Genomic DNA, 14,052 nt, shown 5'->3' with positions numbered 1-14,052 from the left:
GCTAACAAACTGGGGAAGTCACAGGGTGGCGCCATCTCTTACAGGGTCAGGAGTGTCTTCAGATGACCGAAGCCCCACTGAGATGACCTGTTTCCCCAGAGAAGCGATGTCGCCGGTTCCCTGCGCTCACCTGCCTCAGCCCTACCCCACGCCTCGGTGCTCTCTTAGATTATTCTGCAAGGCGTACCTGCCCGCTTTTTTCTTTTTGGATTCTTTTGCACTCCACTCCCACTTTTTTGAATACAGTGTAATGAGTTTCCTTTCTTTGTTGTTGTTGTTGCTAACCCTTACCCAAAGATGTTTTTCCATTGATTTTTAGAGAGAGTGGATGGGAGGGAGAGAGAAAGAGAGAGAGAAACGTTGATGTGAGAGAGACACATCGATTGGTTGCCTCCTGCACGCACCCGACCTGGGCCAGGGATCAAACCTGCAACCCCTGTATATGCCCTTGACCGGGAATTGAACCTGCAACCCTTTGGTGCTCAGGTCGATGCTCTAACCACTTAGACACACCTCCAGGGAGGAATTAGTTTCTTTTCACACCCACCACCCATGGAACATGCCCCGACTGACCTTCAGTGTGACCGTCACCAAGAGTCCACCCACCCACCTCGATTTCATTGCTTGTACCCGGTACTCTTCAGTGGGGCTGTGGACAAGAAACGCACACTCTCACGTTCCACACAGACCTCAGCAATCAGACACTCCAGGGTGGGACTCGGCGATCTGTTTGTAATGAGCCCTCTAGGTGACACTGAAACACAAGGACATGTGAAGACCTGTGGTCTAGGGAAGCTTCTTAGACACAGCCCATCACCCCAGGGTGGTGAGATTTGGGGATGGTCCACTGATGAGCCAACAAGGACAGAGATGGTGAGAAGTGGGCATTGTGACCTGGAGCAAAATCGCTCGTCCCCCTCTGGGCCTCAGTGGCTTCACCTTTGAGAGGAGGCGGCAGTTCCAATGCAGGGGCCCACAAAGCAGCAGGAGAAATACTCCCACGGTGCAGTGAGAAATAGTTGTCAGCTATTTCCAATATTTCAGAAAGCTTCATGGAAATTTTATTTCCCCTCATGATGCTGTAAGGACTGGCCAAAATATCCTGTTTGCTAGATCTGGGTCAAAACAAGCAACTAGACGGAGCTTCTCGTAGTCACTTATTTTCTTGTTTCCAGGGCTTAATCACAGGGTGTGGCCCAATGGAAGCCCTTCAAGTAAGGTTTTCTGAACTAGGTTCTATAAAAACCAGTGTGAAAATACAGCTTACTGTATGCCAGTCAGAAGCTGATTGATTTTCTAAAAAAAAAAAAAAAAGATCCCGGAGCTCATGTTTTTAAGCATGTGTGTGTGTCCGGTGTTGCAATGTTAGGTTTTCCCCACAAGCAAAGATGTTCAAAGTGGAGACCAGATGGCCGCAACCTTCAGCTTGGCTTGTTGGCGCCGCGGTGGACCGCAGCCCGGTTTACTTAGCCCTAAATCCGCGCGGCTTCCATTACTTATGATTTCCTGCTAAAACTGGATGTGGTTCCATTGGTCCTGTAGGACCATCTGGACCGTGGGCAGGACCTGCTGTGCCCATGTGTGCACCGTGCTGATTGGCAGTGTGAAATTCAGCAAGGTGGCAGGGAGTTCGCACTTCCACAGGCCGGGGAAGGTGGCTGGGGCCACAGGGGGGATGGTGAGGGGTGCCAGAAACCTTCCAGGTGCTGTGAAAGGGGTTCTCATCTCCAGAACGACTAGTCTGAACCTGTGGTACCTCCGTCAGTCCTGAAGATATTTAAGGGGAACAGATTGAAGACGCCTCCCGCCGTGCTGGCCTGACAGAGGGACAGAGGAAAGAGAGAGGCCGCCTGCTGCTCCCGCAGGGAAGTGAGCCAGCAGGGCACTGGCTTCCTTAAGCTCTAATTGTTGCCTCTCTGCTTATTTGTTTGTTTATTTGAGATAGTTTTTATAAGAGCTTATTTGAGCCAAACTGACGACATATGCCAGGGAGCCAGGTCTCAAATGCCCAGTGTCTCTTTGCTTACCCACTGGCCATTTTGAAATCTGAACTCCGGGCCCAGACCCATGAAGGGGCGAGAGAACAGACCAACCCTTTATTAGTTCACAGAACTCCAATTCTTTATTTATCACAGCTTGCTCACAATGACATACAGGAAAATAGCACTAATGAAGAGTAAATACGCAGGCAGCAACCTTCGGGAGTCGGGAGTTGGGGGAGAAACGACTTCAAAACTGCGATAGGTACTTACGGTGGGTGTCTGCTGATTCTTAGTCGGCACAGTGCCCTGCCTACCCCCCTTCACTGCGTCAGCCCTCGCAGATGGAGTGATTTTTTTAAAAAATTTTTTAATCGGCAGGATTGCCTCACACTGGGGAAGAAAGACCAGCTTGAGTGAAAGTCCGCAGTGTTTCTGACTTGTGTGTTTGTGTGTGTGTGTGTGTGTGTGTGTGTTTCAATGCAACAACCAGCTCACAGTCTCCAAGTGAAAACTATTCAGTAGCATCATGTACTTGTACTATAGGTAAGAGCTTAAAATGAACATTGTCAATCATGGCATCCACAAATAAGCCACCTGACACATTAATTAATTCATTCCATCAAAAGAACTTAAACGAGAGAATTAAGCCCACTTCATGAAGAGCGATTTCACGGCTGCAGGAACCATTTAAAACGCAGCACTTTTAAAGGGTCACTTTTTTTGCTTCTACCCAGATTGATCTCAGGTCTGTCTTCTCACCCATCCCTTTCTAAAACCAAAGCACATTGACAGCACATAATCCAGTGGAAGCGAATGTCAGTGCAATGACTGGTGGTTTTTCTCAGCTTGGCTTTGTTGTTTCTAGGCAGTAAGTAGATTATGAGCGAACGAAGGTAGAGTTTGATGTGGAGTCATGATGGCTGTGGTCTAGGGATGGGCTTGGTCAAGTTCAGGGATGAACTTGAGCTGTCTAGGTCATTAGGCAATGGTGGATTTCTAGCACCATAGACTGTCTACTGACCTGATTTTTCTGTTGGAATGAAAAGGGCAGGGAAGGTAGTCAGACGTGGGGAGCTTCGAAAAGAACAGACCTGGCAAATTCATTTGCGTGGAAAGACACAACATCAGAAGCCTGTTACAGGACATGTAAGATTATGAAATAACTTGCATAATGCAATACTTGTATTTTTTAACAAAAATGTAAGTATTTACAAAATAAGATCCAAGGTATTTTTTAAACATCAAGCAAAACATTCTGCAAAGAGACCGCGTTGATTTTTTTTATTATTGATTCTGTTTTTTTGTGTGTGTTTTTTAATAGTGAGTTCCTTTTAAACCATGTCATACATTTCTCATACTGATATCGCACGATCCGTTAAGATATACGCAGGGGGTCTTCCTAGCGGCAGGGCGTGCCATACCCTCCGTCGCCTCAGCCGGACAGTTCCACCTGCAGCTCCTTGTTCCTGCGCACCTCCGCGGCGTGCCTCTCCTGAAAAACGCCAGGGACAAGCGATGTCACCGAGCCCGCTGTCTGCTCCACGCAGAACCAGGACCCCCCCCCCCTTCGAATGCTGTGTGCTTGGCCTGAAGTAAACCAGTTTGACATCTACCCCTAGGAAATCTTCTCATTTCCCAAGAAAGGAAAACATGGGACTCAGTACGTGTCACATTGCAGAAGCTCTTACAAGACTTACGACATCTTTTATTTATTTTTTAAAATAAAATTTATCATGATTTTAATATGTTTTTAAATTGACTTAAAAATATTTTATTTATTGAAGGGAGCGGGAGAGAGAGAAACATCAATGATGAGATTCATTGATCAGCTGCCTCCTGCACGACCCCTGCTGGGGATCGAGCCTGCAGCCTGGGCATGTGCCCTGACCAAGAATCGAACTGCTATCTCCTGGATCATAGGTTGATGCTCAACCACTGAGCCATACCAGGCAGGATAAATTAATTTTTAGAGAGAGAGAAAGAGAAAGGGGTAGAAACATCAATGAGAGAGAAACATCATCAATTGGCTGCCTCCTGCACGCCTCCTACTGGGGATCGAGCCTGCAACCAGGATATTCATCCTGATCGGGAATCGAATCGGTGCCCTCTTGGTTCCTGGGTTGACACCCAACTACTGAGCCACACTGGCCGGGCAAGACTTACAGCATCTTTAAAAAACAACAACCACTGTATTCAATGAAAACTATGAGCAAAAGAGAATTTGAACTATTATGGTCACTGTATAAATCCAAAGAACAGCCATAAAAAGCAGTATCATTTTCTATCTCATTTTTAATGGTGTTTTTCATTTTCCCTAGTATTTTAAGGGCTTTGTCACTGCTGATGGACACTTTGGGAGAATTAGTTACAAAAAGGTCCTGGCCTACGTCAAAAGATAGTAATTGAATGTACATTTAAATATTTAACATGAAAATTATATGTTTAATGAATGTATGCATTCATGTTAAAATGATTATATCTGCTTTAACTTCTTTTTCAAAATTAACTGTTTGTTACAGTTCCCAGTTGGGTCTGATAAGAGCGGCTACTGCTCAGGGTTTCTAATGCGTCAGGTCGGGATTCTCTCCAGGGGGAACTGAGAATCCTGCTGCAATGAGATGAGCGTGCCCAGTTCCTAGCAACGCCATGTGGTTTTTTTAAGGGCCTAGGATGTGGGATAAAGGTGGAGTCACAATTACCCTGAATAGAACACAGTGGTTCTCTGCTGTCCATGGTACCAGCCCCTGGCAGCAGGCATCGCCCCAGTTATGTGGGAAAGTGGGGACTGAGGGCACATGGAGGAAGACTGACCAGCTGAGGGTCAGAGGAGTACATTTGAGCCAGTGGAACTTTGCTCTCCTGCACCTCAGCCAAGCACTCGCGATGGTGCCGCCACATGTAACCTGCAGCGAGCTGGTTTCAGGTGCCTCCTCCAAATCCTGACCTGACTCATGTAGGTGAAAGCTAACAACATAGTTCTGGGAGTATGAAAGGACTGGCTTATATAAGTAAGTTAAATCCCAACTTTAGGATTCCAACTAAGGCATCCAGTGGCTGTTCTGGCTCCTGCCCAGCTCTCCCTGAACTTCACACACCCCAAGAGCCTCACACATCCTTCCCAGCAAAGCTTCCAAACATCCCATAAGGGCCCAGCTGCCCGTGAAAATATCCATGAAATTCAGTATATACATTTTTAGGTTTTATGTCTGATTTCCATTGGTTCTGGCCTGATGTTTGGAGTCAGAGACTGGGAGTGAAAACAAAGAATCACTGCGAGGTCAGGATGAGGCTGTTGATTCTTAGGTCAGATGGGCCAACTCTAACAGAGGGTATGAAGCTTCCTAAGGACTACTCAGAAAATGGGCAGATCTTGTCTAAACTCTCAGTATCTGTTGACAGGCACAGGCCCATATCTCTCTGTATCTCCAGTGCCTAACATGTGATAGCTCCCAAGACAGGTGTCAAGGGTGACTGCTCAGAAAAGGGTTGAGGCAGCTTTCTCAAAGATCCACTTTCTCAATGCTTCATATGATTTTTGGAAATGGACAGAAGTAGACTACTCATAGCTACACCATCCATTTTCAAAGGCAGGTTTTTTGAGGGGTGGTGGTGGTGGTGGTGGAGGCGGTGGTGGTGGCTGTGGACAGATAGCATAGAGCCTACAGAAGGGCAAGAAAACATTTTTGGGAGGATCTGCAGCGCTGTTCATGCTGCCTGGTGGGACCGAGTTTATGTTTGGTGGTGGAGAGAAAGGCACCAGGGTGCCAGGACGTGAGGAAGTGAACATCCCCCATTAGCTTCCCTTCACTTTGGCTCCTTGCAATGTTATTAGGGCCGAGTTTTCCATGCAGATGTTCCTATGTGGAGAGAATGGGTTTCCTGCGGTTCATAAATACTTTCCTTTTCTGACAAATATGCTTTTCCAACTTAATATTGATGTATTTAATATTACAGATTAATTAAAGGTTAAACTAAAATTAAACATTATATATTATATACAGGGTGTCCCCCAAAATGTATACACACTTTGAATAATTATTAATTCCATTGGGTTAAATCTGAAAAGAAAGAACATCAATTGTGTTATCAGAAAAAGGTGTATATACATTTTTGGGGGGACACCCTATATGTATGGAGTATTGAGTAATTCTAATTTAATATTCCAAGGATTGGCTCTGAGGGTTTGTTCAGCAGTGTTTGTACATTGGAAAAGCACGAATCAGCCCTCCTGCATCCTTCCCCACTGGAAGTTCGACAATTCCAGCCTCCCTGTGGGGTTCCCACTCCCGGCCCAGGTTGCAGCCCCATAGGTCCCCCGGCCCTGGGAGGCCTGAGCCCGACTTGCAGGCCTGAGAGAATGCGCCTGCTCGGGCCCCGTGGTGATTACCTTTTCCTGCAGACGTTCAATAATAGCGGCTAGATTAGCCTCGCGGTTCTCCTTAATCTGCTCCATTTTCAGGATCAGCTTTTCCTCTGCCATTTTGCTGAAGTTGTTGTTTTCCTCCAGCGCCTTCTGCAGGACCTCCCGCTCGTGCTCCCGCTTCTCCGCCAGCTGTTTCAGCACCTGGGCCTCCTGGGACTGGGGTAGAGCAACAGGTCGCCTTAGGCACCCAACCCAGCCTGGAGGACCGCGGCCCTGACCCCAGAGCGCCTTGGAAAGGAGCAGTAGGTCTGGCCTGGAGCCCGGCTGGCCATTCCGCCCTCACCCTCACACCCCCAGGTTTTCTGCAGTGCAGTGAGCTGGGAAATGTGGTTAGCTGGGTTTACAGATGTGAGTTTTTTGGACAGTCTGTCTTAGAAGAAGAAACATTGAACCCTCACTGAGGTTTTCTTTTCCGTTTTTTATAAGTTGCTGCTTAGCATTTATGCTGCAGGGGATGCTGTAGTTAATCACTGGATAGTAACATCCACTGAAGCCTGAGGACAACAGGTAGGATTGGGGCAAGTTCCAGTCTTTTTTCTGCCTCATTGTTTTTGGATTGGCTGTAGGCTGGGTCCCTCAATGAACTTTTCAGCTTTCACTAATCTAATCGCCATTCACTTTCTTATTTTATTCCATGCCCACCTAACCCTCCCCAACCCCACCTTTTTTTGTGTGTGCCAAGTTATCTTTGGAGACTTGCTTATAGTGCAAGCTTAATGTCCACGTGGCCCCAAACAACAGGAAGTCCCTGTTCTGACCTCTCTGCAACATTCTGAGGTCACCTGGGTCATCTTCGAAGCCCTGTGGTTGCTCAGTGATCAGAGAAAAATAGCCAAAGCAGGCGCCCCTCCCTCCCTGCATTTTCCCTGCATTTTGTAGACAGTCACTGGCCTGCAGCAGCAGGGGGCAGTATAGTTCTGTACAGTGAAGGTTAACAGCCACCAGGGAGCTCGGTAACATTCAGAGGCCTGATGTCCACAGATTCTGATTCTGTGGCAGTTTGCTGAGACCCAGGAATCTATATTTTTCATCAGCATCCCTAGTGATTACAATGCAGGCAATTCTCAGTCTACTGTTTGAAAAGTACACCAGCATGGGCTTCAGTGTCAGGCCTGTGTTCAAGTTTTAGCTGTGTTGGCGACCCTGGAGATGTTAACTTCTCTCCACATTCATTCTCTACTCTGCAATTACATAGCTAATTAAAACTGAACTACCCATGTTTAAGACTCAATTATTACCCACTCACTGTTTCTGGGGAATTCCTTGGGATAGGCTGGTCCTCTGAGATGACCTTCATGGGATTAAATGCAAGTATTTACACAATGGTAGATCAGAAATATATTCCATGGGCTGCTAAGTATTAATACCATCAAAATCATTAATGGGAAACCATTTTAGTTGATGGTAGTGGTCGTGGGGTCTTACTGGAGAAATCTTGATGTATAAACAATATGAGGTCTGACGGGAAGAAACGTCTCTCAGATAAAATTCTACAGGAATGGTAAAATTCTACAGAGAGCCTTAAAGAGTCCATGCTCATGCGTTTATTCTGATGTTTATCAGGAACAAGTCCAGTGACTCATTGGAGATTAAACAGGAAGTCCTGGGAACTGGCCCAACTTCTAGCTTTAACACCATAATGGTTTCCCTGACATCTTAGTGGACCCGCCACATTCCTGCTCTGTTATAGCTCGACATAAAACCGATACGAAACACAAGGAGGAACTGTTAACACAAAATAAGTTCAAAATCAAATGGAGCCTTTCTGGAAGAAACATGAAAAATATTTTCTAGCTGGTTCATCCTTCTGCCTCTAGGTGGGACTGTTGGTAAAGCATCCAACACTGATTTTATTTTCTGCTACCGGGGCTACTGAATTGTTTCAGAGAAAAAAGAGAGACTGACTCCGTGTGTGTGTGTGTGTGTGTGTGTGTGTGTGTGTGAGTGTATGTGTGTGTGTGTGTGTGTGTGTGTGTGTGTGTGTGTGTAAAGTTTCTCTCTGAGAATAGTTTTCATACAGTATTGCCTTTTGGCATACGGATAAGACAGTGCCAATCTCATAGATTGTTTGTAAGCACCAAATGAAATAATGTTTGCAAGATACTCAGCACAGTGTCTAATAAGTACTGAGTAAATGATAGCCACTATCATTAAAAGTAAAACCCCAAACTGGTGACTGCGAGATGATGGCAATTGAACCTACTGGTGCAGCTAAATTTAAGTGTAAAATTTTGGCTGCCTTGTGTGTGCAGGATATGTGTTCAGACTTCTTGGGTTATTGACATTAGTGGGTTCAGGGGTCCTTATGTTGATGACGCTCAACCCTTGCCTACCTCTCTCCTCGGCACCCACACTCATTCACTGAGTGGGCCATGGTGAGAGAAAATTTCACAGGCAGTGAACACCACAAAGAAGTAGGAGGAAACAACTGATCCTTCATCTCAGAAACTTGAACTCAATTTCTGTAGCCTCTAGTCCAGAAAACTTTTAGGGGGAGAGAAGTCTGGGTTACCACGGAATGAGGGTGCCCCATGTCCAGAACTAGAGGTAAGATTGGAGCCTTGGTTTCTCTTGTAATGGACAGGAAACCCTGGGGCAGTTTCAGGCAAGAAAGCCATATAGATCAAAACAAAGCCTAACAAAATGTAACTTTTCAGAATCCTCTCTGTAGAGCAGAGCTTCTGGACGGTTTTCCTCTGTGCCAGAGGCAGGTAGATATGCGACACTCTGGTCAGGATGTCAGCAGGCCCTTCCTTCTCTTCCTCCTTGGTGCATCCAGCGTGGCGCTAGATAAGAGCTGCCTGGATAGATAGGAGCTGACTAGATAGATAGGAGCCACTTGGACTTTTTATGGCCATTATTTTTGTGGGGAGTGTTACCATAGATAATTAGCAAGGGTCAACTGCATAATTTTTAATGTTCAGACGCTCAAATTAACTTTGGCACTTTGCATTCTCAGTTTTCTTTTGGGAAAGAGCTGATGACAATCAGGAGACAGCAGGGGAAAAGGCCTGAAAAAGGAAACCTTTGGAATTACAAAGCTAAAATAGCAAACACACACCTTTGCAAGCTTCTTGCCTTGGTGGACACACTGGGTCTGTGGGAGCAAGCGCCCGCAGACCTCACTGGCAGTGATGGAGAGAGACCTGTTGCACTTACTGGAGCGGCGTTTGGCTCAGCTGAAAAGCCCCAATTCATGGCTTCAGTATTTCTGCAGCCACTGGGGCTAAATGAGATTACCCAGCCTGGGTGTGAAGTGCATTTCATTAGCACAGTTAATGGGGTGAAACAGAACAGAAGGCAGGCAGTGCAGAATCTCACGGGCGACCACTGCTACACCCAGAGACCTGCCGCACTCAGGCCGGCTCACCTCTGCGGTGCCTTTTCCCCACAATGGAAGGGACTGTGACAGTCACCGTTGTCTCAACTAACGCATCGCTAGGACCTGATAATTCTCTCTCTTTCTAACATTCAGAGTTCGAGTCCATGAAAAAATAACAAGATAAGTTGATTACGAAATGAATTCCTCACTGAGAAATTATTTATGGCTCCCTATTTTGGGTCTTCCTCATATGCACTCAACTCTTGAACAGCTTCTTCATGGAGCTAATAGTCCCGAGGGCCTTTCCTTGGGTCCTAAGTCTCTGTAACTCCCCCGCTGCAGAAAATCATATTTCTTCTTCCCCCTTTCACAGTGTAGCGTCCAGATGCCCCCGCATATGACTTCGCTAACTTCCTTCCTGGGAGAGACCGATTCTCTCATGAATCTTGCTGAATTTCCCGGTCACAGCCTCAGGGAAGAAAGCTGGCTCTGATCCTAATATTTCCATCAGTGAGCAAATCAGGATGTAGTGCAGAAAAGTGCACGACATGACATGAAGTGAGCATGAGAATGTGGGATAAAAACATCATCTAAGCAAGTGGGAGCATCTGCCTTCATTCTGTAGAAGTCAGGCTCTCACTACCTGGTCTGATAGGTCCTCTCACTTTGTCCCTTGCTTGGGAGATTAGCAGAGAGCAAATGGTTGCACTGACTGACAGGGGGGGCTGGACGGGTGGGATTTGCTGAAAGCTGTTAAAAAGAAATTGTTCAGGAGTAAAGGACATGGCCATGGAGGGAAGGTGCCTACGGAGAAGGTCACTGCGATACTGAAATAGGAAATTAGGGCATGAGAGCGATCAGCTGATATAATGCAAATGTCAAGGCAACATGTATTTATAGGATCAAGACGCCCAGCAGGGCATCCTGGGAGACTAAGGAACCTTCTCCCTCCCGCCGCTGTGACAATAGAGGCCCGTGATTGTCAAACACCTTTTCTAAGCGTTCACACTGGACTCAGTATCACTGGAGTAAGTCCCCGAGAGGCAGGCGAAGGGAGAAGTAATGAGTCTGGGGGAAGAGTTATTGCACATGTAGGAACACTAACATTTTCCAGAGAGGGTCATTACCACTCCTTATATTACTGAGTATAAGAGTTTAATTACTGTGCAAATGAAAGGGAAGATAAATTTGGGTTAAGTGGTATATAAAACTCACTTTATGTTACGTACACATAGGAGCTTTAAGATTACTCATAGATAAGGCTAGTTTTTCATTCACTTCTGAAATAAAAAAAATTTTCTATCCCTTTATTTTCTTGCCCCTTCATATCATTTGGATATATTACTTTCCATCTAGGGCCATTTATCAGACATTCAATGTCCTGGTAGTAGGCTAGATGATCTCTCTAATGATCAATTTACTGTTCACAATGAAGAAAACATTAACCCAATTGAAGTTATAAATAATGTCTCGTTAAAATATGAACATAATTGTATGAAGCAAAAGGGCACAATCTTCACTTTGTGTTGAAGGATCAGAAGCATAACAAGAAACTTAAGATGATTAAAACCCAAAGGTCTTTAGAATGAGCCCTTCTGCTAAAGCCTGGAATCCACTGGCTGTGGTCAACTCCTGGGGACGGATCCCCAGGGGAGGAAGTGACACTTGTGAAGAGTCTGTGGCCCAGGTCACATTCTCGGAGGAGCAGATGCTTCCTGAATGCTGAATTGAAAATAATCCAGCACTTTAGTTCAGGATCCATTGCTATACATACCACCCCCTCTTTTCCTAGGTTTGACTTTAATTGCCATCTACAACGTGAGATGCCAACAGATGCAAAAGATAAGTCTATCAAGTCTGGTGACTAATGACTCACTTTTATGCCATTTTATTAAAAATAAGCAACACGTCTTTCTTTCAGTGATTCAGTGACTTGGGAATTGATTGTGCCAATATTGTCAGTGTGCCAATTATGTGTCACTGGACTGGTTTGAATGGCGTTTTTTTAAATCTTCACCTGAGGATACTTTTTTCATTAATTTTTTATTATTATTATTATTTTTAGAGAGAGTGGGAGGGAGGGAGGAAAAGGGGGAAAGAGAGAAACATTGATGTGAGAGAGACACATCGATTGGTTGCCTCCTGCACACACACCCCAACTGGGGCTGCAGAACAAACTTGCAACCAAGGTATGTGCCCTTGATGGGGAATCAAACCTATAACCCTTTGGAGCGTGGCTGACACTAACCATTGAGCAACACCGTCCAGGGCTGAGTGGCATTCTTTTTAATTTAATCTATTTTAGGGTGATATTTTTATCAATGTCATTTAAATCCTTAAGCTTTCATCATAATAATTTTTTTCAAGCCACTTACATCTGTTACCTATCAAACTGCCTATCTTTCTTTATAATTTGACAAATAATATTCTTAATATTTAAAAATATTTATGAAATATATTGCATGGTAACATTTCATATCTGTGTTAATGAGAAACTTCTTTTCTTTATAAAACTATGAGTTTGCTAGACCATGATGTCTGCGAGATCAGGAACTGGGTGTGTTTTTATGAAATAATAGCTAACAGTGCTTTCACGGTGCTTGTTATGTCTTTATGTAGAGTAAGTGACTCTTCTAATTCTCACAGTGACTCCATAATGTAGATCCTATTATTGGTCTCATTTTCTGGGTGGGTAAAATAAGACAGAGTTTAGTGAGTTGGTCAAAGTCACACAGCAACTAAGTGGTGGAACCAGACTTCGAATCATAGCAAGTGTCTTAACCATATCTCTTAACCCTATGCTTTTAAAAACACTCTTAAACACTGTGCTTGGCTTAGGATGTCCATATAATTTACTACCCAAACTGGGGCACTTAAGAGATTGAAATAATAATAACAATGATGTCAAACAGCAGGGGTGAGCTGGCATCGTCTTGGGCCAACTGGGGTGCATGGTTAGCTTAGCTCTTCTGCTAACCATACATGGAAGGATGGATGGAAGGAGGGATAGATGGATGGATGGATGACTAAAGTATTCCTACCATTTCACCCATGGGGGTCAGCTGCAGTATGGAAACTTTAATTTCAAAATATGAGCTTCAAGCTTACCTCAGGAGATAACATGGTCTCACAGAGGTGAACACTGATTCCCAGAGATAATCAAAAACAGGAGAAAGAGCAGGAAAAAAGTCTTATTTTTTAATAATAAACTGCCACCAGCTAGTCCATGGAGCATTACTTCTAGTTCAGAGGAGCCCGAGGGAGGATGGTCCAGCCTAGTAACCAGATGGTCAGAGTAGCAACAGGACCAGCAGATGGGGTGGGGAACAGGGGAAACTGTCGGACACTTAGAGCAAAGTGAATTCAGGCCCACAGGGAGGAGCTCCCATGGCAGCCTCCCAGCTGCAAATCCAGGAGAGCCCACGACACAGCCTAGGTCACCCTTTCCCAGATGTGGTCCCTGAACTCTCAGAAGCAGGAACTAATGGGGGTGGGGAGGGAGACTCATACACTTTTTTATGTTTTAAAAGCCCTATCAGAAATCATATTTCACATCTGTCTATGGCTACATCTATCTTTATATTTACTTAGAGTTAGAATTGTATCAATTTAGAGAGAAAATGCTTATTTTATGATGATCATAATTATTGGCAGTTACAGATTCCTTTGACTATAACCATGACAAAAGGAATTTATTAATTCTTATTTAAATGCAGTATGTTTGGTAGGCTGGCCCTTTAAAAATTTGTAATGTATGGAAAAAAGAATGGGTCCAGGGCAATGAAAATGTAACTGAGCACTGGGCTAGGTTGGTATTTGTGAAAGCCTTCAGTGACTCCTTGTTTCTTAAGTAATGGAATTTGAACACCTGGCTTGGCATTCAAGGCCCTTCGCAATCTCACTTCACCACTCCCCCACTCCCCACACAGGTCCATTAGTTCAAACTGCTGGTCTACCCACAGTCCTGTCATCACACTTTGTGCATCTTCATTCTGGGTGTCCTTAGTTCCGGAACAATTCTCCTACTCTAGAATACTCTCATGTCTTCTCTATCTAACACTATCTAGTTTCCTGGTTAGACAGCTTTTTAAAGCAGATATTTCTCCGAAATGAAGCTGCAGTTCACATCAAGCAGTGAAATGGTTTTATTTTCCTCGGTGACCTTCCATTTCATCTGAAAGTTAAATCCTTAAAATGCTCCCTTCTGACCTCAACTCCAAGCACTCTCCCCTTGTTCCTTCTGCTTGAGCCACACTGTCTTCTGTGATATTTCTCAGACAGTCCTTGCATACCTCAGGCAGTCCTCGCATACCTCAGGGCCTTTG

General features: G+C 44.9%; 1 protein-coding gene across 3 annotated transcripts in view; it reads right to left on the bottom strand.

The window, feature by feature from the left end:
• Positions 1-2,101: 2,101 nt before the first annotated feature.
• Positions 2,102-14,052, bottom strand: part of STMN2 (stathmin 2) — a 32,633-nt gene continuing 20,682 nt past the window's right edge. For all 3 annotated transcript variants that reach the window (XM_081116592.1, XM_081116591.1, XM_081116590.1), the window contains exons 4-5: positions 6,370-6,561; positions 2,102-3,474 (exon numbers count right to left, since the gene is read on the bottom strand). In XM_081116592.1, coding sequence (XP_080972718.1) covers positions 3,415-3,474; positions 6,370-6,561 — 252 coding nt within the window. In that variant the 3' untranslated portion in view covers positions 2,102-3,414. The remainder of the gene's footprint in view (positions 3,475-6,369; positions 6,562-14,052) is intronic.

The sequence above is a fragment of the Miniopterus schreibersii genome (genome assembly GCF_964146895.1).
Source record: "Miniopterus schreibersii genome assembly, chromosome: 17".
Classification (NCBI taxonomy): domain Eukaryota; kingdom Metazoa; phylum Chordata; class Mammalia; order Chiroptera; family Miniopteridae; genus Miniopterus; species Miniopterus schreibersii.
The sequence above is the reverse complement of the archived record's forward strand: the minus strand, read 5'-3'. Positions and strand labels throughout refer to the sequence as shown.